The 23,278-nt window shown below is 43.1% G+C and overlaps 1 protein-coding gene and 1 pseudogene across 4 annotated transcripts in view; one reads left to right on the plus strand and one right to left on the minus strand.

Annotated features, from left to right (window-relative positions):
* Positions 1-341: 341 nt before the first annotated feature.
* Positions 342-23,278, plus strand: part of Myo5a (myosin VA (heavy chain 12, myoxin)) — a 121,037-nt gene continuing 98,100 nt past the window's right edge. For 3 of the 4 annotated variants that reach the window (XM_013510278.1, XM_013510279.1, XM_013510280.1), the window contains exons 1-2: positions 342-470; positions 19,934-20,044. In XM_013510278.1, coding sequence (XP_013365732.1) covers positions 357-470; positions 19,934-20,044 — 225 coding nt within the window. In that variant the 5' untranslated portion in view covers positions 342-356. Of the gene's footprint in view, positions 471-19,933; positions 20,045-23,097; positions 23,204-23,278 lie in introns of those variants that run through there. The other variant, XM_013510281.1, reaches the window with a different exon arrangement.
* Positions 21,183-22,440, minus strand: LOC102019572 (annotated as a pseudogene).

Consider the following 23,278-nt stretch of genomic DNA (forward strand, 5'->3'; position numbering starts at 1 on the left):
GTGTAAACCCATGTTAGCACACAGGCTGTGCACTCCTTAGGGAAGTAGTTTTGTGCCATGTGACCTGCCTTTCCTAGGTGAAATCACCTAGATTTTTAATAATGAGGTAAAGCCCTATCTGAAAAGACATGTAAGAGCCATTCATGTGTCACACAAGTACTGCAGCAGCAAACAGAAACACCAAAATGACACCCAGGTTTGGAGGCAGATGTATTTAACATCAGACAGGCACTGACTAGGAATTAATTGTTTCTCAAAATGTCAGTCCCAGGGCTCAAGGAGGGAGGTTTTTATGAGGTCTGCAAGTGGAAGTACAAAAGCAGAGTACTTGGCTGTCTCTAATTGGTTCTTACAGTATGCATCATAGTGACCTGCTGTGCATCACAAGGACCAGCTGTTTCCAGGAGACAGAAGCCACTGGAACTGCAACAGGAACCATTACCTGGGCAACTGAAGTATACTGGCTGGAGGTGCATTTTCTGCAACAGTACTATGTGCCTGCTTTCTTAAAGCCCTCATTCCCCATGCTTACATCCCACCTGGGTGTCCCCTTGACCGTGTGCCCGTGTGCCTGTGGCAGGGGTATCTGTTATAGCAGTGAGGACCCCAGTGCCCTTGTCTGGCAGCCTGCAGTGGGCCGCAAAGGGGAGAGGCCAGTGCAGGTGCTTTGTAGCTTTATAGTACTTTCCTTATGCATGTGTCATCACCATTTTTTGTTTCCTGTCTTTCTTGAAAAATTTTACCTAAGTGACTATTTGAAAAAAAAAAAAAAAAAAAGTAAAAGTCTTTTGTTTGCTTTCAACTGGAAAAGGCTGGGTCTTGGAATTTATTAATAGGACTAGTCTCTGACAGTGTGAAGACTATAAAGCTACTCGTTTTAGAAGAGGATCTCTGAGAAGGCAGCAGTGGAGCTGAGTTCTGAATAAGGACAGCAAGGTGTGACGGAGAGTGAAAGTTGAGCTAGACCAGTGATGGGGAGCTTTTAGAGACAAGCACCCAAACTCCAGCCCAAAACCCAGGTGCCAGCACTGCAGTGAAACCTGAATATCCGATGCTCAGCTGCTGGGGCGACTTGGCTTGTGTGCCGACAGAGTGGGCTCTTCCTGCCCACTGTGGCACCAGTGCCATAGGTTTGCCACCATTGGGCCAGACACTCCTGGGTCTACTTCTGGCTCTGCCGTTTCTTGGGCTATGTCAGCTTGGCCATGGGTTCCTGTGTCGGCCACACCAGGGACAGGGCCATGAAGGTTAAAATGAACATGGTTTTTTGACCTTCTTCTGATACTGCTAGGAAGAAAGAGGCTCAGACCTGGCACACAGAGAACAGACTATGCTGTCTTCTTCCTTTTCTACCCACCTGCCACCCTGGTCTAATGGCAAAGTTTAGTTGAATAGGGGCTTGGGAAATATATCTGGAATTAGAATCTGATTTGACAACCAGAAGGGATATACGGAAGACAAATAGGATTTAAACAGTTCATAAAAGTGTGAAGCAGTGTACCATGGTAGTGTGGACAGAGCTGTGTTTTCAGGACTACTTGTTTATGGTGATAATTAACAATTTAAAATAATTTTATGCAGCTGCTTAGTGTCAGGCTCCTGAAATCATTTTTAAAGTTCAGCCTAGGGGAGCCACCATCATATTTTCAAAGGAACAACATTCTTAGTGGATGAGTAGGTCTGCTTATTGTTAAAGGAGAAATATAAAACATTTAATTATTTAGTACTGCCACAATGCTAAAATTCAGGACAATAATCTTTGTTATTATCTTTTCTGCTAAAGTTTTGGGAGTTTTCCTACCCAGAGTTTGTGTGTGTGTGTGTGTGTGTGTGCGCGCGCGCACACGTGTGCACATGCACCTTTTTTTTTTTTTTTTTTTTTTTAAATAGTACACCTAAAACTCTTCCTGGCTGTGATGTGTAAAATTGCATTTGTATAGAAGAAATGTGTAGTTAATACCCAGATAGGAGGTTACTTAATAAATGGAAGAGAAATTATGGTGGCTTACGTTTTTCTTTTTAATTCATTTTACTAATGTTTAGCACTACTAGGGTAACATTTTTTCAAAAAGCGACCTTGTTATTGTAGAATTCTATATCCCATGATCTAATCAGAGTTCTCGTGTAGAGATCAACTGACTTGTTTTAAACAGGCGCCTGCACTCGTGATAGAACATTTGAGCCCTTTAGAAGCTTGCTTGTCCCCTTAATTCCAGTGGTTTTTGTAAATCTGCTCTCCCCTCCCTGCTTTGTTCCCCCCTCCCCCTGCCCCCACCGCAGTGCTGAGGATCTATCCTTGAGCTACATGGTTGGCCCCTGTGCTGTGTGTTAGACTGTTAGAAGCTTCAGTATCAATGAAGATTGAGTAGAAATGAAAATTTGTAGTGAAAGTTCTGTAATTATTCAACTCTACCTCTGTTTATTTACTTACTTATTTTTGAGTGACTCAAAAGAACAGTATGCTGAGTTTGATTCCGGATACCAAAAAAACAGTATATTCAGTTTAAAAAGAAAGCAGAAAATATTTAGGGGCATAAGGAAATACCTGCGGTGTTTTGTTCTGTCCATCACATTGTTAGTTTAGGAACATAAAGACATACTTCTGTATTCCTTGGTATCTCATATAGTGATCACTTTGCAATATTTAGATCTGCAAAAGCCTGTGAAGACTGAAACAGAAGCCAGGGTTAGGATCAGTATTGACTTCACCTCCTGTTCTTTTTCTGGTAGTAAAAAGAACTATGAGGTCAAACTTTTTCCCTTCTGAATGTCTATCCTTGATTACTACAGCAGATCCATATTTTTATTTTTTATGGGAGAATAAAGTGTGTGTGTGTGTGTGTGTGTGTGTGTGTGTTTTCCACCTCTGATACGCACTTAACCAAGATCTTATGTTCTAGTTATTTGAATTCTAATTTAAGTGTGCTTTTCAGGAAAATATAATATATAAAAACAATACATCTGTAAAATGTTTAGTTCACTACAGTTCTCATAGACTACTTTTGGTTGTTTGTATAGTAATTTAATAAATGGACTTAATGACTTCAATCTTTCTTAAAGGGAAAGATTAGTTACCTTTTCTTTCTTTGATCTTGCTCGAGTGTCAGAGAGCTCTGCAGTTCAGTGTCCACTAAGGAACCTTTAAAAGGAGGTGAAGCAACAGTCTCGCTTGGTCCTCACTGAGGTCAGGCTCCAAGCTTTGCTGCAGGAGCTGCCTGAGTATGGGTTAAACACTGCAGGAAGCAAGGCTCTGTCTGTGTTTGGCTCTGCAGGGAGCTGAACCCAGGCCCTCTGGCATGTGTCCTATGCAAGGACTCTACACTACTGAGCTGCATCCTCAGCCCCAAAAGCAAGACTTTTGGGCAGAACCAGTCATTTCTGTAGGGTGGTATCAGCTGTATAGACCAGGCTGTTTTTCTAAATCAATGTTATAACGGTAGAAGTTCACAAACCATAACTAGAGCTAATGTAAGAATGTGGATATAGCCATAGCTATGGAAAAAGTTCCCCTAGTTTGGGAATGGACCTGCAAACCCTTGCCATAGTCTCATTTAAGATCTCAAAAGAACAGATATTTGAATATATTTTTTGTTTGTTTGGTTGGTTTTTTTTTTGAGACAGGGTCTTGCTATGCAGCTCAGGCTGGCCTTGAGCTCACTTTGTAGCCCAGGCTGGTTTTGAACTCATAACAGTCCTCCTGCCTCAGCTTCCCAAGTGCTGGGATTCCAGGCATATGCCACTATGCCTGGCAAGAACAGATATTTAACTGAGTAAAATTCCTCCGTCCCTAGAATATTGGGCAGTGGGACAGATGCTTTTCAAATGATGGGACTGTTGGGCATGGTGTTGCGTGCCTGTAATCCCAGTACTTGGAAGGCTGAGGCAGGAGAATTACTGCAAGTTCCAGGCCAGCCTGGGCTACATGGTGAGTTCATAGCCAGCCTGAACTGCATAGCAAGATCCTCTCTCTGCCCGCCACCCCAAAGATAGATTGGGATGGGTGAAGAAGGAATACTGACCACTGAGAATGTGCCTTTCAGAAATGTCCAGGTGTCTGGGTTGCACACATATTTTTATTGTTGAGTCTCTGTTCCTACTCAGATGTCATTCTTTTCATTCTCTACTGTTGCAACTTCTGCTAAGGCTTTGCCACCATCAGTGCATAATGCTTGAATCTGCTAGGTGACTGCTTCCTCAACCCAGGACTCCCGCTGGGAAACCAGATGCTCATCCACACTGGCTGGGCTGAGGTGGAACAGGCAGCACCAAGGAGGCCTGCCCGTGGTCCCAGGTGAAGGCGCTTGCTCACAGGGTGGCTGCACCTGTCATGTGCCTGGCTCAAAGGGCAGCCCAGCAGAGGTATCAGTGTGCTTCTCATTTGCTCATTTTTTTGGTGCTGGGGTTGAAGCTCAGGCTTTGTGCACACTGGGCCACCTCAGCCCAGAGGTAGTAGTACTTGGCTGAGTGTTCAGATATTCTGCTTTGGAGCTGAGGAGGTGGAAAAGATAAAGCAGAGAAAAGAGATGTGTACACTGCCGGGCAGAAAGGCCCCATGGCTATGGACTGAGCCTCAGGGCCTGCTTTGGAGGCAGTGCTGTGCTGCAAGTTTGCCTTCTCTGGCTCCTTAGCCTTTGCTTTCCCTGTTGTTTTAATCTGTGCCCTCCTTGTCCTTCACCCGAGTGAGCGCCTTGGCAGACACAGATTCCTTGGTCATAATTGCCCTTAGATATGGAAGAAGCAGATCAAGAGATGTCCTAGGGCATGAGGGACCAGAGTCCTAATTTAGGACTGAGGGATTGGAAACCTGGGCCCCAGGCCTCTACTGAGTTGTACATCTGTACTAGAGAACCAATTTCACTTTGAAACATAGACTTTAGTTTTTAGAGCACTTTTCGATTCATAGCAAAATGGAGTGGAAGTTACTGAGAATTCCCAAACACCTCTGCCATCTCCTGCAATCTCATTTCTCGCTTCCCTCCATCCCCACTTCCCTCCATCCCCTCTTCCCTCCCCTTTTCCCTCTCTTCCTTCCTCCCTTCTGTTCTTTCAAGTGATAGGGTCTCACTAATGTTGGTTGCCATGCTGGCCTCAAACTTCTGGACTCAATTGACCTTGCCTCAGCCTCCTGAGTAGCTAGAACCACACCTGGCCCACTTTTGATTTTAAAAAAAATAGGGGAAAGGTACACCATGAACGGAAACTCAGTGCTTGTGGATAAATTTCATCCTCGCTTTTGATGTGTTATGAAAAATTCTTAGAATTTATAGCTAGTAGTCACAGTGTCTGCCTCCCTTATTAATGTCATAGACACACGTGGAAACCTATGGTGTCTTGGAATTCCCATGTGTCTGTGTGTTCCTGTGGAGTCGCTAGAATGTGGCTTGTGCCAGCTCCTCCTCAAGCTCCAGGTGTCCTCTTCTCCCTTCAGCAGCAGCAGCAGACTCCAACTCCTCACAGCAAACAGCCCCAGCACAGGGTTCCTCCCCTGGGAGTCAGATGCATGGTTTCTTTGTGTTGGTTGTTCTCCCCAGGAGAAAAAAAGAGAAGACATTCTGCAGTGCGGACTTTCTTACCCTCCTTTCATCTGTCTCCATGTGCACTCAGCATGTCTGTCTGTGCAGACCCAGCCCCACTGCTCTCTCTCTTGTGGTTGCAAGAATGTCGGAAGCGGCTGGCCACTTCCTCTGCATTGTGCCTGAGTCTCCAAGTATCACTCTGAATGAGCTGTATTTTTGCTGAGTTGTGTTGCAGAATAGCACTATTTGTGTTCTGCTTCTAACAAAGTGAACATGGGGAATTCGCCTAATATGCATAATCACATACTTATACCTTATCCTTAATGAATGCTAGCTGGTTCTTTCAGCAGTAAGTATTTGTGCCTTAATTGTCTACTTTCTTCTTAATACAAGTTATTAACAATTCTATAAATCTTCTCAAGTCCAATATAAATTTTTTCTTTTTAGTCACATATTAATTGTATATATTAACAGGATTCATTGTGCTATTTCCATCCATGCATGCAATGTGCATTAGCCAGATTCAACTACCCTTTTAAAATTTGCATTCATCTAATTATTAATGAGATGAGACATCTTTTGTTTAATACTTTTCAGTGGTACTTTTGTTAGTTCTTTATTGCCTATTTGCTACTAGTTGCTTATCTTTTTCTTATTAACTTGTAAGAGTTTTTAATGCAGTAGGAATTAGATTTTTTAGAAATATACATTTGGTCAATTTATACTTTAATTTTGTTTATAATATATTTTGCCACCCAGAAAATTTTCTTAAACATTTAAAAACTTTACTTACAATTTTTTTGAGCCAAGTTTTCCTACAAATATATGACCTAGGATAATTTCATAGCTGCTTTGCCCAGCTAAAATGCATCTTAAAGAGTGCTTTAAAAGGAGTGAGGGGGACCATTTAATAGAAAATAGTACCCAAAGTTAATACTGTGTTTTGTTCAGGAGCAGACTCTAGGCTGCAGGGTTCTCTTCCCTGGCGGACTCCCAGGGCTCCCGCTTCCAGGGCAAGTCTCCCTTCCAGCTCCCATCGTGAGTAAGGCAGTATGAGCTCAGCTCCCTCCAGGCAAAGCTGCTGCCCTGTGCCTGCAGTGCAGTGCCACTTGTCCAACATGAATGTCATTTTGGAAGCAGTTGTGTGTATGTGAGATAAATCCTGTCTGTAGGCAAAATGTGAGCAACAGTGACATACAAGTAACCAGGGCGGGAGCAACTAATCTCAGGCAGGAGTTGTGTATGTTGTACTTTTCATTATGATTAGAGGACTGCCGCTAGAACTAAGGTGTGGGAGATACCTGGTCACTCATTACTCTGTGCCCTGCCTTCTGCAATATAAAGGCCAGACTGCCCACCATAGCATAAAGGCTTATTCATATCCTGGACCTAATCTACTTTGGCAGCTACACACTTGTTAAGCACTTTGATTTTACACATACGTATGGAGTACCTACTTCTGACCAGACCTTGTTCTAGCTTCTGGAGTTGGGGTCTTCTCTGCCATCTGAGACTTTCACTACGGAGACAGAGATAATCCTAAGAAGTAAAAGTCTCTAGGGTAGCCGGGGAGGACTTTTTTGAGGATACACCTAAACTGGAACCTGAAAAGTTTAAAGGAACTTCATAAGAAGGGCTGAGACTGGGTGTGCTGGCACATGCCTGTACTCCCAGCTCTCAGGAGGCTGAGGCAGGAGGATTACTGCAAGTTTTAGGCCACCTTGGGCTGCATAGTATGTTTAAGACCAGCCTGACCAAAAAAATAAAAAGCAAGAGAGAGAAGGGCTGGGGCAAAAGGGGGCACATGTTCTAGGAGAGGGCACAGCCTGGCTTTGAATCGCAAAGAGTGGCAGTATTCTAGGAATGACAGAGGCTGGCACAGCTGGACCTTGGCAGGGAGAAGACTGAGTGAGATGATAGTAAACCCATGAGAGGGGGCCATCACAGGGGACGTGGCAGGCCCAGACTAAGCACAGCAAGGGTGGCACAAGGTAGGTGATGACCCAATGCTGGGGTCTTTATCTTGTTCATCTGTGGAGCAGCTCTGAGGCAAGTGTTCCTAACGGGCTTCACAGACCCTGAGAAGGGAAATTGGGTGATTTGTTTAAGGTCCTACAATGGGAAAGTATTGGAACTTCTGGATCTGTCTGACAGCAGAGCCCACATTCCTAACTTCGTATGTTCTGTGCTATCAATCATTTTGTTTTGGAAGGAAACTGAGATTCAGAGAGGTTGAAAATAAGCTAGGATGAAGAGGATGTGATGCACTATTAAAATATTTAGACTGTTCATCTGGGGGAAGCTTAGAAAGATAGGAAGTACTGTACCTGAACAGGGCTACCCAGACGTAGGTGTTATATAAATAAGAACTCAAGGCCATCTCCCAAAGCTTTGAAGAAGTGATTAAAGGAATAAAAGGAAGTGCTTTTTACACAGTGGATAGCAGTGATCTCAGATCCAGACTGATGATAACATAAATTCAGGGCACTTAGTATGAAGACCGTTGAGCAAGTCAGCAAAACCGCTTTGTATGAACACACTGAAGTACCCACGCAGCCGTCTGTAACAGAAGCTTAAGTAACTAAGAAAATTAGGGGAAAATGAATACAAGGAAAATAACTTTGTAAAGTTTTATAATGGTAAAAATAGAAGCAATTTTAGGTGTGATAACTTCATAGTATTTATTTATGTATTTATTTTTATCACTGAGACAGGGTCTCACTTTGCAGTTCAGTCTGGTCTTGAACTCACTCTGTAGCCCAGGACAGCCTTGGACTCGCAGGGATCCTCCTGCTCCACTTCCTGAGAGCTGGGATTACAGGTGTGCGCCACCGTGCCGGGCTAACTTCATAGTATTTAAAACTCTTAGTTTTACTTGAAGCCATAGGCACAGGCAAAAACTTCCTGAATAGGACCCCAGTAATGCAGGAAATAATATCAAGAATCAAGAAACAGTACCACAGAATGGGAGAGAAGCTTTACTAGCTGCTCTTCTGATAAATGATAATAACTGAAATAGAGAGCTGGACTGTGAAAAGATAGTAAAGTAGCATGTGGCAAGTGTGTAAGTGGAGATAAAAAGAAGATGGTTTGGAAGCTCTAAGCAGAAGACCCTACCTTCCCTTGGCCAAGGAAAGCTCTCTAGAGGAAATAGCACTTAGGCTGAGTTTTTAGAATGAGTTTGTACTTGTAAAATTCTGCTTTACTTAAGAAGGTCAGGAGTTACTTTTAAGCAAGAGTTTAAAGAACAAAAGAAATCCTTGGAGACATAAAATAGAGATGAACCTAAGAATAGTGTACCACAGTGAGCTGCTGTATTTACTTACGCCTCATACACAGGTTAGTTGTCACATCGCCGGGCATGGTGGTGCATGCCTCCAATCCCAGCACCTAGGAGGCTGAGGCAAGAGGATCGTTTCGAGTTCGAGGCCAGCCTGGGCAACAAAGTGAGCTCAAAGCCAACCTGAACTGCACAGGGAGATCCTGTCTCAAAAAGATAAAAATAAAACAGCAAGAAAAAAGGAATACCCTGTCCTTAGCGATGCAGCTGATTTGATGAATGGGATATGCCTTATTCAGGAGGTAATTACTGGGCAGCTGTGATAGGTCAGATACTATGTTGAGCCCTGTGCAGGAGTTGTGAGCAAAACATGTACTTCATGGTTTTATAGTAAGGAAAAAGTACAGGGCTATAACATGGGAAGATGAAACAGAAGCCTTAATTTAAGTGAAGGTCAAGGAAAGTCGTTACAAGTAACAGACATCAAGCTTCAGATGTGAAGATTAAGCAGAAAATAGAACTAAAGGTTACTTGGGGGTTCCAGGGCAAAAGAAGGTCTGGAAGTCTTGAGGCCTGAGACAGCCTGGGTGTTTGAACAGCTGAAGAAAGGCAGTACAGGTGGCCCTGGGTGGTGCGGTAAGAGGCTCGGCGGTGGAGACTGTCACAAGCCTCAGCACACTCTGCAAGACCTGCTGAAGGCAGGCTCCAGTCGGAGGCACCGTGGGAGTGCTGTCTAACAAGGTTGTGAGCCAGGGTGAGATATCATCAGGTTTTTCCATTGGAGAAAGATCACTGTGGCTGCTGAGGGGACACTGGGGAGGGAAAGCCTGACAGAGCTTTTCCAGCATTGGAGTAAGCAGTGGCCAGGACTTGGTGGCTTTTGAGAGGGGAGCAGTAAATCTGGCTCAGGATTGCTGGTGGACTTTAAGGTGGACTTGATACATGGGTAGAGGAGAGGGCATTACCAAGGACTCATTTTCTCTCAAAGCAGCCGCCTAGCCAGGGAAAGCTGCCTATCTGTTACTAATACAGGAATCCTGCACCAAGGACATACTTAAAGGAGATGGGAGAAGAGTTCTGTTTTGGACCTGTTAAGTTTAAGATGCCTATGAGATACCTAAGTAGAGATCTTAGGTGGTTATGTGGATCTGAGGATCTGGAGTTGAGTCGGACGTAAGGTTTGGGCTAGCTGTAGAAATTTGGGGAACCTTTGTACTTTAATGAGAGAGGGTGTAGGAGATGACAACTGGTGGTCACCTTTTAACACCCAGCTGCACTAAACCAGCGTGATGCTGGATGTGGGGGGCCCACCTGAGGAATGTTGTCAGCAGCATAAGAGACAGAACTGGAGAAGAGGAAGTTGAGAGGCGGTAGGGAGATATTGGGAGCTGTTGGTTCTCTTGGAGGAGCTTGTTATGCCGGCTTTCCTGATAAACTTGGCTGTTCTTATTGTCGAAGGAGCTCAGGACCTTACTGCTGCTGAGAATGGCTATGGTTCACTTTGGGAGAATGCTGGTCCTCACTTTGAGCATCGCATCCTGGCTCTGGAGGAGAAGATGGTGCACTGCTCAGTCTCCTGGACAAGCTTGTCGAGTTGGCCTTCCTGATAGGAACTCAACTGTTGTCATTGTTGGAGGAGCTGAGGACCTCACTGTTGCTGAGGATGGCTGTGGTACTTTTCGGGGAAGCTCTGGTTCTTACTTTGAGTGTCACTTCCTGGCTCCAGTGCAAATCCCTCAGCCTACTGGCACAGATCCTTCATCCAGCTGGTGCAGACTTTCTAGATTCTACCACTGACATTTGGGCCTTCCCAGTGTAAATCCTTGATACCAACTTGCATGAGACATTGTCATGGGCTCTAGGTCTCCAGTTGGACTCATGGGAGGTGTTGTTATGGGCTATAAGTCTTTAGCTTAACTCAGGCAAGACATTGTGAGATGCAGGTCCACAGCTGGATTCTTTGGTTTTTAGTGTGTGGACAGATTTCCTGCCCTCTTTGTATATGATTCTTTGGGTGACTATTATAAAATAATTTTATAAAATGTGTCCTGTATTGTATTGTTCCCCTTGTAAAACCCCAAATGATGACAGAGGGTAAGATACATTATAAATGTAAAAATAGCAGTAGTGCTATCTAACCATAACAGTGTTAACATTGGTGAGAATAGCTATATTTAACAACTGCCTTCTCTGATGAAGTTCTGAGTTCATTACTTTTGTTAATGGCGTTAACCCTCATGATAACTCTATGTGGTCACATAAGTACCACCCGCACTGTAGGGGAGGCATAGGAAAGCCGCAGGATTAGCAACAGACAAAGCCTGCCTGGACCTGAAGCCTGAATTCATGGCCCCACCTGAGAAGAGACAGCATTACCCATGTGGCACAGACTGGAAAGGAACTGGGAAGGAGCACCAGGATAGGCAGCCCAGCAGTGTCCCTGCAGGGCCAGGGGTGGTGGTCATGTGGTACTGAAAGTGGGCCTTTAAAGGCACAGAGGCAGACGTTGTGAGGACAGACACTAGGAGAGTTGAGGGGAAGGGCAGGAGAGTCAGAGACAGTATGGAGAAGTTGGCAGGTGGTCAGGAAAGATCTGCAGTATTCTCCAGGTTAGCTGCAGAATGTCATCTCAGCCTGGTGTCTGTCCCCAAAGCTGGGGGGCCACACAGAGAGTGGGGCCTGTTATGGACTGATGGGAACTGCACACTGGAGCCTGCCTGTCTGTCAGCCCTTGTCTGTCTTGTCTCATATGATGTATGTGTTAAGGTTTAATTCCATGATTCCTTGAAACAACACACAGCATAGTTTATTTAAAAATTTACCCATGACTTCTTTCATCTCTAAGTCATTTATCAGGTGATTGATATTCTGTGTGAGAAGATGACATCTGTATTGAGGCTTGTGCATATTTAACAAAACCTCCATTTTATCCTTTTTTCTAAATTGGGGCCAACTGTTAAAAATTGTAGTAAAGTGTGAGTTGTTTTGTATAACTGAGGAATCTTGGTTGTAATTGTTGAGGTTGCATTTGTTTCATTCTTCCTTATACATTCTAAGCAGTTTTTTTGGTACTTGATATTGAGCCCAGGTCCTTCACACTGAGTTACATCTCCAGCCCTTTTAAAAATTTTTTTTATTTAAAAATTTTTTATTTTTTTACTTTTGAGACGGTCTTGCTAAATTGCCCATTGGGGGCTGGAATTTGCAGTCCTCTTCCTTCAGCCTTCCAGCAGGCCAGCATTATGGGCACACACCACCACACTCAGCTCTCGGCATCTAGACATCAGAGCCCCTCTTGGGTTTGAATCCCGTTTCTGTCCTTTGTTAGCTGAGTGACTTGGAGCAATTTACTTAACTTTAACCTTTCTCAGACTTTTTGTTGAACAAGTGATTTCTTTAATAATAGCAATTAAAAGTCATATATTGTAAGAATTAAGCTTGGACTTATAATGAAGCTGATCAATATGTTTCCTTTATTTGTTGATGATTCTGTTTTACCTTTGATTATTTTCCTTGTTTAGAATTTTTAATTTATCCTCAAATACCACTAGCTAGATGGAAAAATAGTAATTTTTCTTGATGTGCACATTAAAACTGTTTTCTTGATGTGCACATTATACAGTGAGACCTAGTTCCAGAAATAACCTTTACAGAACTTCAGTGTCTAAAAATATTCATTGCAAAGCTCTGTCATCTCACGTTAAGATTCTAGAGAAATAAAATTATTTAATTTTTGCTCCCTTACTGTGATAAAATGTCCATTAATGTGCAAGTTCTTGTTTTCTTTATAAGTTTAAAATAATTTTAATGCCTGGTGGAAGGTGAATTGAACTTGATTCACTTTTAATCATTCACATTTCAGAGAACATGCAAGGCAATTTCAAGGTTTACCAAAGAAAAAATTATCAAATCAGTCTATCATTTTGTTAGCAAAGTTAGAGAAGTATTTGAATCTGAAACTACCCATTTATTGAAATTTAGTCCTTAGCATCTTAGATGGTTTCTTGCTATCATTCCCTAACCTTCCTCTGCGTATAGCAAGTACTTAAGAGATGTTAGTTCTTGGTCCTTACAACCTGTGATAAATCCTATCAGAGTTGGCTGTTGTTTAGCTCATCAGCATTTCTGTAATTGTGTGGCAGGGCACAGGACATTTTTCCTCTGGCTTCTTGCCTTACTCAGAGTCCACCATGTGTTCCCAGGGTAGTGTGACCTCCCCACTTCTAGTGTGACTTCCAGCCCTGCTTTAGACCCCCCTGGCTGTCCTTTCTTCTTCCGTGCATTTCCCCTTGCTGCCCCAGGAGGTGGCAGATGAGGTGGTGTTGGAGACATTTCTCTGCCTCCTGAGTGAGCATCGAGTCCCTCTGGAGGTGAGGGAGAGTTTCCGCTCTAACCACTTGAATTAGAAAGTGGCGAGGGTGAGGGTTTGTATGTGAGCAGAGCAAGGGATATTCCATTGCTTCCTGTATCCTGCAGACCTGGCTCTTCTTTCCTTCTGTCCTACTATTTCCTGTGTAGTTCAACAGTCCAGTGCTTCGTGCCTCTTTCTCTATTTCTGGAAATTACAGAGCTTTACAGAAGTTTTTTGGGGGTTCACAAGACTAACAATTATTTTGTTTATGTGGTCCTGGGGATTGAACCTTTGTACTGAACTACATCTGTAGCTCCCCTACTCTTTTAAATTTTGTTTTTATTTTGAGACAGGGTCTTGCTAAGTCTCTTAGGTTGCCCAGTCCGGGCTTGAATCTGTGATACTCCTGCCTCAGCCTCCCAAAGTGCTAGGATTACAGTTGTATACCACCTCACCCAGCTAAGACTAGTAATTCTTTTAGTCTACCTTTTGGAGCATAGTGTGGAGCATACTGTGTGGTCAAGAGCATTTACATGATAAAAATTTACTGACAGATTGTTATGGGCAGCGTTAAGTGATGAAGAGATTAAGGTAAAAAAAAATACAGTCCTCTTCAAGGAGCTGTCTCTGGAGACAGGTGCCAAGTCGTGCAGAGGAGGAGGGTGCCAGCAGAGATGGTCTGAGGCGATTGAGACCTGGAGGATTGGGGCCCTACGATGAGAAGGGAGGATGGTGCACGGAGGAACTGGCACTTAAGCATGGACACCGAGCGTCGCTAGGACTCCAGAAGGGTGAGGAGAGCCTGGGATGATGAAATGTGAAGACACTCTATATCAGGTTTCAGTAGTATTGATTGTGTTCTATTTCTGAACCTCAGTGGGGGGGATATGACAGTTCATTGTAGAATTCTTTCATTCAACAAATTTATATATATGTTATAATTCATAATAAAATTTTAAAATGAAATACACAGTTACTAAGAGTGACAAATTTCTGAATTTCCTAGTTTAATATTTTTTAGGGTTTCCTTCACTCTAGGAAGTCCACTATGTGCTTTTAGAGTATTAGTTCCTGAATATTTTATACTGAAAACATGCCACAAGGGTTACACACGACTTACAACCATCTGGAGTGTTGCTGGTCATGTCAAGCTTCAGGGAGGGGAACTGATCATGGTTCAGGCTTTCTCTCTTGCTTCAGTCCCCTAGCCAAAGGGACACAATATTTTATAATAGGTGTGCTTGGGCAGGGGACATAGCTCAGTGACATAAGTGCCTGCCTGCCAAGGACAAGGTCCTGAGTTCGATTCCTGGTACAAAAATAAGAACCAAATCAACACATGTAGCCTGATCTTGTCACCTGCTTGTAAAGGGCATCTCCTGGAGCTGGGGATTTAGCTCAGCGGCAAAAAGCGCCTGCCTGGCAAGCGCAAGGTCGTGAGTTCAGTTCCTGGTACCGGAGGAAAAAAAAAAAATAGGTGTGCTTGAATTGGCCCTCGGAGTGCTCCTTTTGCAGATTGCTCACAGTGGGGTATGAACATGAACTCAGGCAGGGGTGAGTCTCTGAGTAAGGAGGCTTGGAAGATGTGCACACATGCTGTGTGGAGGGCAGGTGGTGGGTGTGGGAGGCCGGGGGCGGAGAGGAAGCTGCATGGGGCAGCTTGGGCTTGAGAGCTGCTCAGTCCCTTCAGTTGTGCCTACACCTCAGGCTCCTGGACTGACAAAATGCAAGTTAGTTGAGCGATTGCTGAGGTCCAGGGCCTCTTCAGGGTCATCGCTGTGATCCAATACACAAAGAAGGTGACTGGTTTCTTCCTCATCGTGCAGGGAGGGCATGGCCCACAGGGAAGTTCTGCTAAGCTGGGCGGGCGAGCCGGAGCTGCCTTCCTGTCTGGTGCAGACCTCTTCTCCTACCTTGCAGGGCCCTAGACTCTCACAGGCATCCCCTGCGACAAGGCAGGCATCATTAACTGTCCGTGGTGCACAGAGGGCTTTATTTTCCTTGCAAGCTATTGTGCAGCCTGAATCTGCATTAGCATTGTTTTTCTTGGATTTTGACTATTGCAGAATTCAGCCCATCTCCGTTGTCCTTGCTCTCATTTTCAGTCAGCGGCTCGTTTGAATTGTCACCAGTCTTCCACGTGTTTACATTTTGTCTATTTTAAGTTTTCTGACATTCCCTCCATCTCCTCCGTTTTTGGCCCTTAATCATAGTACGAACTTGAGACCCCAAGCTGCTGCTTTCCCCTCCGATTCCTGCATCACTGTTTACTCTTCGTGCTGCTCTGTCTCTGAGCCTCCACTGTGGCCCTCTCCACCGGCTTTGGGACTCAATCCTGGGTGTGGCCCCAGGGAAAATGTGAAGTTTGCCTTTGCCGTCTCTTGTCTCAATTTTCTCATCTTTTCCCTCCCCCAGCCCTATCATGGTGTTAAATAAATAAAATCAACATATAGGTGCTGCCCAGCCATCAGCTGCAGTAAGAGACTTAGCCCTTCTTAGAGGATTCCAGAGGTGGCTTTGGAGGAGAGTACGTCGACCCCTGAATGACTAAAAGACAGGCGATGGGATCGTGAGAAACTTTTACAAAATTATAAGACAATAAAAATACAGCAGTCTGAGTAGAAAGAGGAGACCTGCAAGAAAGTCTGAACCGTTCCAGGCAGTGGCACACACCTGTGATCCTGCACTCTCAGAGGCTGAGGCAGGAGGATCACAAGTTTGAGTGCTGCCTGGGCAACTTAGCAAGATTCTGTCAAAATAAATAAAAAAGACTGGAAGTATAGTTCAGCACTAGAGCCTTCTCTAGCATGCTTGAAGCCCTGGGTTCAATGTCTGGTACTGCAAACAAGGAAGAAGAAAAGAAAAAAGGGAAAGAGATGGAAAGCAAGTCCGGCCCCTCTCTAGCTGGTCAGGATGGTCATTACAGAACTCAGCTTGGGACAAGGTTCTTCACTCGTCTTGCCGGAGGCCCTGCCAGTCTGATTTGTGGGGCCTGGCTGTATTTTCCTAGTGTGTGTGTTTCTGCAGCATGACCTCGGCAGACTTGGAATGGGGTCCAACCTGCCTCTGAGCCCTGCCTGCTCACTCACACACTGTGACCCGCTTCTGTTTCCCGTGTGCTCCAGAGCCCCATCTTCCTGCTTCTTCCTGTCCTGGCCCAAGTGTGCCGTGACAGGTACAGTCCCTCCTCAGGGCGGCATGCACATTAGTCCTGAGGTCCTGGGGATGGGTGGGATATGGAAGTCACAGAGCAGTGAATGTTTTTGTCCCCACACTGACCCAATTCTGGAGGAGTTGTCACTCATCTCATGGTTTATAATGGGAAAGAGCCACAGTAGCTTGGTTTCTGATGTATTTCTCCTTGGATACATTCCCCAAAGGTAGAGTTACAAAAAGGGAAAATGGGCTTTCTGGGCAGCACTTGTGGTGGCAAGGAAGGGCCTTAATCCCCCTGTCCTTGCCCTAGTGGTGCCAACACCTCGCTCGGAGAAATCCAGGCTCTGGTAAAGCGCTGCTCACTGAAAAAGACTTGTGAGTGGCTGCAGCTGCCTGCCCACAAAGGAAAGGCACTTCTTTCAGAGTTGAAAGTTTCTTCTAATTCAGGTACAGTCTACTCGTTCTTCTTTAAGCTCACACAGTCACGTCTTTCTTTTTTGTGTTTTCATTGGTCAAAGTAGTAGGTTGTTTATGATTCTGGGTTTTTTTGTGTTTGTTTTTTTTGTTTTTGTTTTTGAGACAGAATCTCACTTTATAGTTCAGGCTGGCCTTGAACTCACTGTGTAGCCCAGGCTAGCCTGAAGCCTACAGCAGTCCTCCTGCCTTAGTTTCTTGAGAGCTGGGATTACAGGCATGCCCGTTCCCTATGATTCTGAATGTTATATATTTAAATGTCTTTTCTAAAGTACAGAAATACTGCCTTTGTAGAGTGGGAGCAATTGATAGAAATGTTTATTGAAATAGTAAGATTTTTTTAAAAGTAGTAAGATTTGGGGGTTGAATATATAGCTCAGCATATAGCGCCTGCCTGGAAGTGCAAGGTCCTGAGTTTGACTCCCAGTACCAAAAAAAAAAGTAAAATTTTTAATATGTACAAATAACACTCAGTTTATGGACTATATACCTGGCAAAAAAGTTATCGAACAAATTTTGATAACGTTTGCTGAATTAGACGGGAGGAAATGACAGTCCTACCCTATGCCTATGTATTTTATGCTTTTCACCAAGTCTCTGTGTATGACACCTGTGACTGACTACTGGAAGGGTGTCACTATTACCCCTGTTTATAGTTGCTGGAAATACAGGCCAAGGCCAACATGCTAGACTCAGATTAGAACCCAGAGCCTACGTACTTCAGCACTTCCTTCTGCAAACCGTTCAGATCAAACGTTTTGTGATTCTTTAATAGTAAGAGAAATTTAACGTGCTTGAGTAAGAAACAGGATGATTGAGCTTTTCACCATACTACTCACGTAAAATCTAAGGAGCTGCCTTTTATCTGAGCCTCTTTCAGCGAGTACTGACCAGCTGTGTGCTGGGTATTATTCTAAGTCCTGGATGTAGAGTTGAGCGACACAGACACAGAGCTTGTGTTCTATGGAGAGAAGAGAAGTGATAATTAAGTCAACACAGAGCAGTGGAACAGAAAGAGTTCTGAGAAAATAAAATAGTAGAAAAAAAAGTCTTGGAATTTGGGAGTGACTCGACTTAGGAAGGTCTGAGCAAGCCTCTCTCAAGTTTGGTTTGGGCCCACATCTCTGAAGTGAGGAGGAGACAGGCCTGTGCCTTGTGGGGGATTCACTGTAGGCAGAGGGAGCCGCAGAGAAAGGCATTGCAGACTTAATGCACCTGTGCTCCTTAGGGAGCTCAGATGAGGCCTTGGCAGCTGCAGTTTAGCTGTAGGCAGGGAGGAAAGGACAGTGTAGGAGGACCCTCTAGACCATGGCCCTGGGTTCCAGGAATGACTGTTTTCCCTGCTGATTTTGTGTTAAAATGTCCTTTATTAATAGTGTGGGACTAGACCGTCAATACTACTTATATGTCTTGTCTCTGGAGAGTAATAGGGCTTTAACCTGCTTTTACTTATTCGTAAGTGTTCTTCACAGTTCCTGGGTTGGAACTCTTGTGTGGTCAACCTAAAGGTTGGTAACCCGATGTAAGTCTCCAAGTATTTAAAACAAGAAGATGTATCAGCCATGAAATCTGGTAGTCTGGAAATTAGTGCAGTATACCACAGTCTCTTCCCAGTGGGAGGGCTTTGGACAGAGGTTAACATAATGTCCTACACACTGGTCCCCTGAAATGTTTTTCCTAGAGGAGACATTTAATTTAAATTGTCTTGAGTCTCAGATACTCTTACTTTCCTTCACTCTCTTTGTCTTCTCTTTCTCCCATTCCTAAGTCTATCACTAAATCATGTAAATTTCTTTTATTTGGGAATGGCTTGTTACAGGCTTTCAGAACTTCTTTATTCCTGGTACTTAGAATATCCATTATATCATAATTCATCAGGAAGTAGCCCTGTATATAATACATTTGAACCAGAATGTCCCTTGGGCTTGAAATTACAGATAATTTAGCACCCTGACCGCTATTAAAAGTGAAGACTAGAGATGAATTTACATAAAATGTGAAAGCCACAGTATAGGCTGGAGACTAGGTTCAGTCTGGCCCATAGCAGCTCTGATTGTCTTCCTTTCGCCAACGGAGTCTCGCATGTCCCATTTTCACGTGTGACCTGTTTGTGAAGCTGGGCCTGAGGGCTTTTTTTTTTTTTTGTCTTTTTGAGACAGAGTCTTGCTATGCAGTTCAGGCTGGCCTTGAGCTCACTTTGTAGCCCAGGCTGGTTTTGAACTTGCTACGATTCTCCTGCCTCAGCCTCCTGAGTGCTGAGATTACAGGCATGCGCCACCATGCCCGGCCACTGAGGGCTTTAAAGGGAGATTCCTTACTGGAGAATACATGAGGTCATGCAGAATGCTTCTTCAGTGTGGTGCTTAAAGGACTCATGCGTATGAATATAATTTATTTTTTCTCAGAATTCATCATGTAATCATCTGGCTTAAATCTAGGCAGCATCTATCCAGTTGAAGCAAAAGATTTGCCAGTCTAGGAAATCTAGTCATCTTTTCCATGGTGCTGAGGCAGTGGGAGCCAGACATACCCTTACTGTTCTCCTCCATCTTTATAAAATATGACAGCAGAATCTAAATAGGAATTTTTTTTTATTTTTCTAATTTTACAGTTAGCAAGAGAACTCCTCAAAGAAAATTGCAGATGCCCAGTATTAAAACGTATGTGGCTAACCAAACAAACACAAAGCATACGTGGCTTCAGGCCACAAGCTTCCTCTGCTCTGCACCCAGTGCTCCTGAGGGGCAGCTGGGGATGGCCAAGGCCTTGTAGAGCACAGGGTGAGAACGCTGCGTTAGAAGTCCTGCTGTGGAGCAGGCAAAGCAGCTGCAGCTGGCAGGCCCCATGCAACCCTGCAAAAAGTTTATGCTGCATGCATGAACTCCACCTCAGAGAACATCTCAGGTGACCTTTACCATAGGAAGCAGCCAAGCTTTGATGTTAGCTATTTTTTTAGGAACCTACATTCTATAAAACTCGGCAATGGTGATGCCACTGGTACTAACACAGTTTTTGATAACTAATTTAAAAAAGTGAATTTCATGTTGGCTAAGATCCCTTTTTCCATAAATTGCTTAATTATAATTAAAGGCATGATACGTTTTATGTATCACTACAAAATAATTGATTTCCTAGTTTAATTTTTTTTTCTTCTAGTTTGCCAGGGTTTGGATTCCTGATCCCGAGGAAGTCTGGCGCTCAGCAGAGCTGCTGAGGGATTACAAACCTGGAGATAAAACCCTCCTGCTGCGCCTGGAGGAGGGGAAGGTAAGAGCTGCACTCCTGTTGCTGGTGCCGAGTTCAAAGGTGTAAGTTTACTAAGACTTACTTAATCCCAACAGGAAGTTCAACTTTGAACTAATCTTTTTTTTACTAAGTTGATAAAAATGACAAACGCAGTTTTCTTTCCCAATAGAGTTATCAGTGACATAGATTAGTGAAAATAGCAGATACTTCAGAAATCATTATGTGGCATATGCTTTTACTCCCAGTACTCAGTAGGCTGAGGCAAGAGGATTGCTGGGAATTTGAGGCCAGCCTGAAGTAAATAGTGAGATCCTATCTCCAGAAAAACCAAAAATAAGTAAAATAAATACTTTTTAAGAATCGATTATTTAGGCCCATGGATTTATTATGATTATCAATAAGGCTTATAATCACATCTGATCCTCCCAAAGACATACCTGTTTAGCTATATTTTACATTTAGACTAGCATTAAAATTATTTTATCTTAACCAAGAAAATGTTGTCTAAGGTGCCAATCTAATTAAGATTTGATATTTACTTTAATTATTTGAGAAATATTTTCTATAAAACTTTTATTTATGAAGCATTTCCAAGCCACCAGAGGAGCTTAGAGACAGTTGTGTGTCTACACTCCCTGCATCCCCTCTGTGAGTGAATTTGAGTTAGTTGTACTTTTTTTTCAGAACTAAACGAAACAGCCAGGGATATAGCTCAGTGGCACAGCACTTGCTGGCAAGCGCAAGGTCCTGAGTTCGATTTCCAGTACAAAAGGAAAAATAAATAAATGGAACAGGTTTTATTCAGTCTTTTTAGAATGGGGAAAACAAGTGATGTAAAATAAGTCATAGAAAGTGCTCTCATACTACCACCTCAACTACTGTTTTCAGTGTTTTACAAAATGCTCACACTGCAAATAGGAAGAGCTTTAATACTCTTGTAATTTCCGCTGCAATAAATGCAGCATTAATGTACAAATTTTTCTGTACCAATTTTAAAAGTTGAATTACTGAATTATATACTAATTCTTATGATGTTATTCACATACATTTTATTTATATACTTTTAATAAGATTCATTGCCAATATACATTATTTTCCTTAACTTTATTTTTACATTACGTTAGTGTCCGTCATGCAGTTGCAAAAACCTTACAGTAAATTACACAGGTTTATAGTCCAGTTTTGACTCTAGCTTCTTAGAATCTGCCACTTTTTTTTTTTTGTACCAGGAATCAAACTCAGGACCTTACACTTGCCAAGCAAGGCACTGTACCGCTGAGCTATATCCCTGGCCCTCAGCCACTTTTCTGACTGCTTTCATGAACAATTCCTGAACTACAAAATCATGATTAGCACAAATTGCAAACATACCTCTCCAGTACCAATTTCTCAGGTCACTCTATTAAAGCCATCTGAAAGCTTCACAATTGCTTCATAATCTATGTCCCCATGCTTTGTAATAGGACATGCATGGATTTTCAGTATACCTAGTCTTACTTGTTCCTTTGGTGAATCAATGTATTTTTCTATCTAGTCTATCTATTCTTTCTGGATGCAGCAACACAGGATCCAGTGTATCTGGCCTGTTTGTAGCCATGATCATTTTAACTATGCAGAGTATCAAATCCATCCTCCTGATTCAGTAGCTCCATTAAAGCTCTCTGAATCTGTCAGCTGAAGTACCCTCAGAAAACCAGCGACTTCCAATAGCACCTATTTCATCCATAAAAGTCATGCATGCCAATGATCCATTGCATAATTAAACATTTCTGTAATCAAACAAACACTATCACCAGTGTACTTGACTACAACAGAGCTAGATACAACCTTTAAGGAATTGCAGTCCAGTTGTCTAGCCACAACTTGTGCCAAGAATGTTTTTCCTGAGCCTAGTGGTCTATATAACAAATGACGGTCCATATAATACCTTTTGGAGGTATTATTCTTACACTCTGGGATAATTCTGGGTTTGTGAGAGGCAATTGTATTATCTATCTTAATTTCTGAATCTGTTCTGACAGCCCTCCAATCTCAGAATAAGAAGCATTCCCAGGGTCTTCATGAGACATGTTGTAAACCAATATATCTACCTTCTCAGCAAATATCCCATGATAGTGTAGTCATAGCCAGAGCAACTCTTGTTCCTGGCTTGAGTTTATTTACATCAAGCTGTCGACGATAACCCACAACGTATCTTGGTCTATTTGCACCTTTAGCAATGAATTTTTCTTCAGTTAATTGTTTAAACATTTCATCTACAATCTGCCTAACACTTTGTTGGGCTTTCAGATCATTTTCAAGCTTTTCATATTGATTGGTAGGTTCTTTTAATTGCTCCCTTAACTCCTTCAGGTGATCGTCAATCTTGTGTTGCAGTAGTCCTGAAGCACCTTTCTAGGGTCTGCCATGATGAGCATAGTTGTACCTTTGAAAATCATGCCACTACTTGACAGGGCATGTCACACTCTTTTCTTAGAAACCTCTGTGATGTTAATTTTCTTTAAAGAATTTATAGTCTAGCCAGGGGAACTGGATATAAGTACATGAAAAGTTAATCAATGAGGAGATAGACAGTAGAGCAATACTGCAATTCCAAAAATGTCTATAGGTAAGTATATGACTAGTTCTCACCTAAGTAACGCTGTGCTAACTGTTAACATGTGTTGAGGGGTTGCTGTGAGCAGGCGTGGTTCTAACTGCTTCATATACTATAACTCATTTAGTCTCTGTGATCTTAAGGAACAGGACTGTGATTATTCCCATTTTACAGAGGAGGAAACAGCCATAAAAAGTGATTTGGCCGGGTTATACAAGTATTGAAGACTGAAGTATGATTCGAAGCTAGGAAATTTGCCATTGTGATCTGTGCTAATAACCACTCTGCTATACCATAAGGCCCATAAGAGCTTTCAGAATCCAGCATAGGAAGTTAACATCATAGGCTACTTTATCAGGGGAGGAATTTGACTATCTTAAAAGCTGGATAAAATTTGAATGTGTTTCTTTTTTAAGACAGGCTCTTGCTGTGTTGCCCAAGCTGGCCTCAAAATCCTGGGCTCATGTTGTCCTTCTCCTCAGCCTCCTGAGTAGCTGGGACTACAGGTGCACACCACCACACCACCTTAAAAGCTAGATGGTATTGGCCTGAGAAAGAGAAAGGGGTAGCTGGATCCTATGAAGGTAGGAACAAATCGTGTGGTCGTAGGTAGTGAATAAAGTTAGCTGGACTGGAGGTTTAGAAACCTGGACTGGAGG

The sequence above is a fragment of the Chinchilla lanigera genome, unplaced genomic scaffold, assembly GCF_000276665.1.
Source record: "Chinchilla lanigera isolate Chin_1 unplaced genomic scaffold, ChiLan1.0 scaffold00008, whole genome shotgun sequence".
NCBI lineage: Eukaryota > Metazoa > Chordata > Mammalia > Rodentia > Chinchillidae > Chinchilla > Chinchilla lanigera.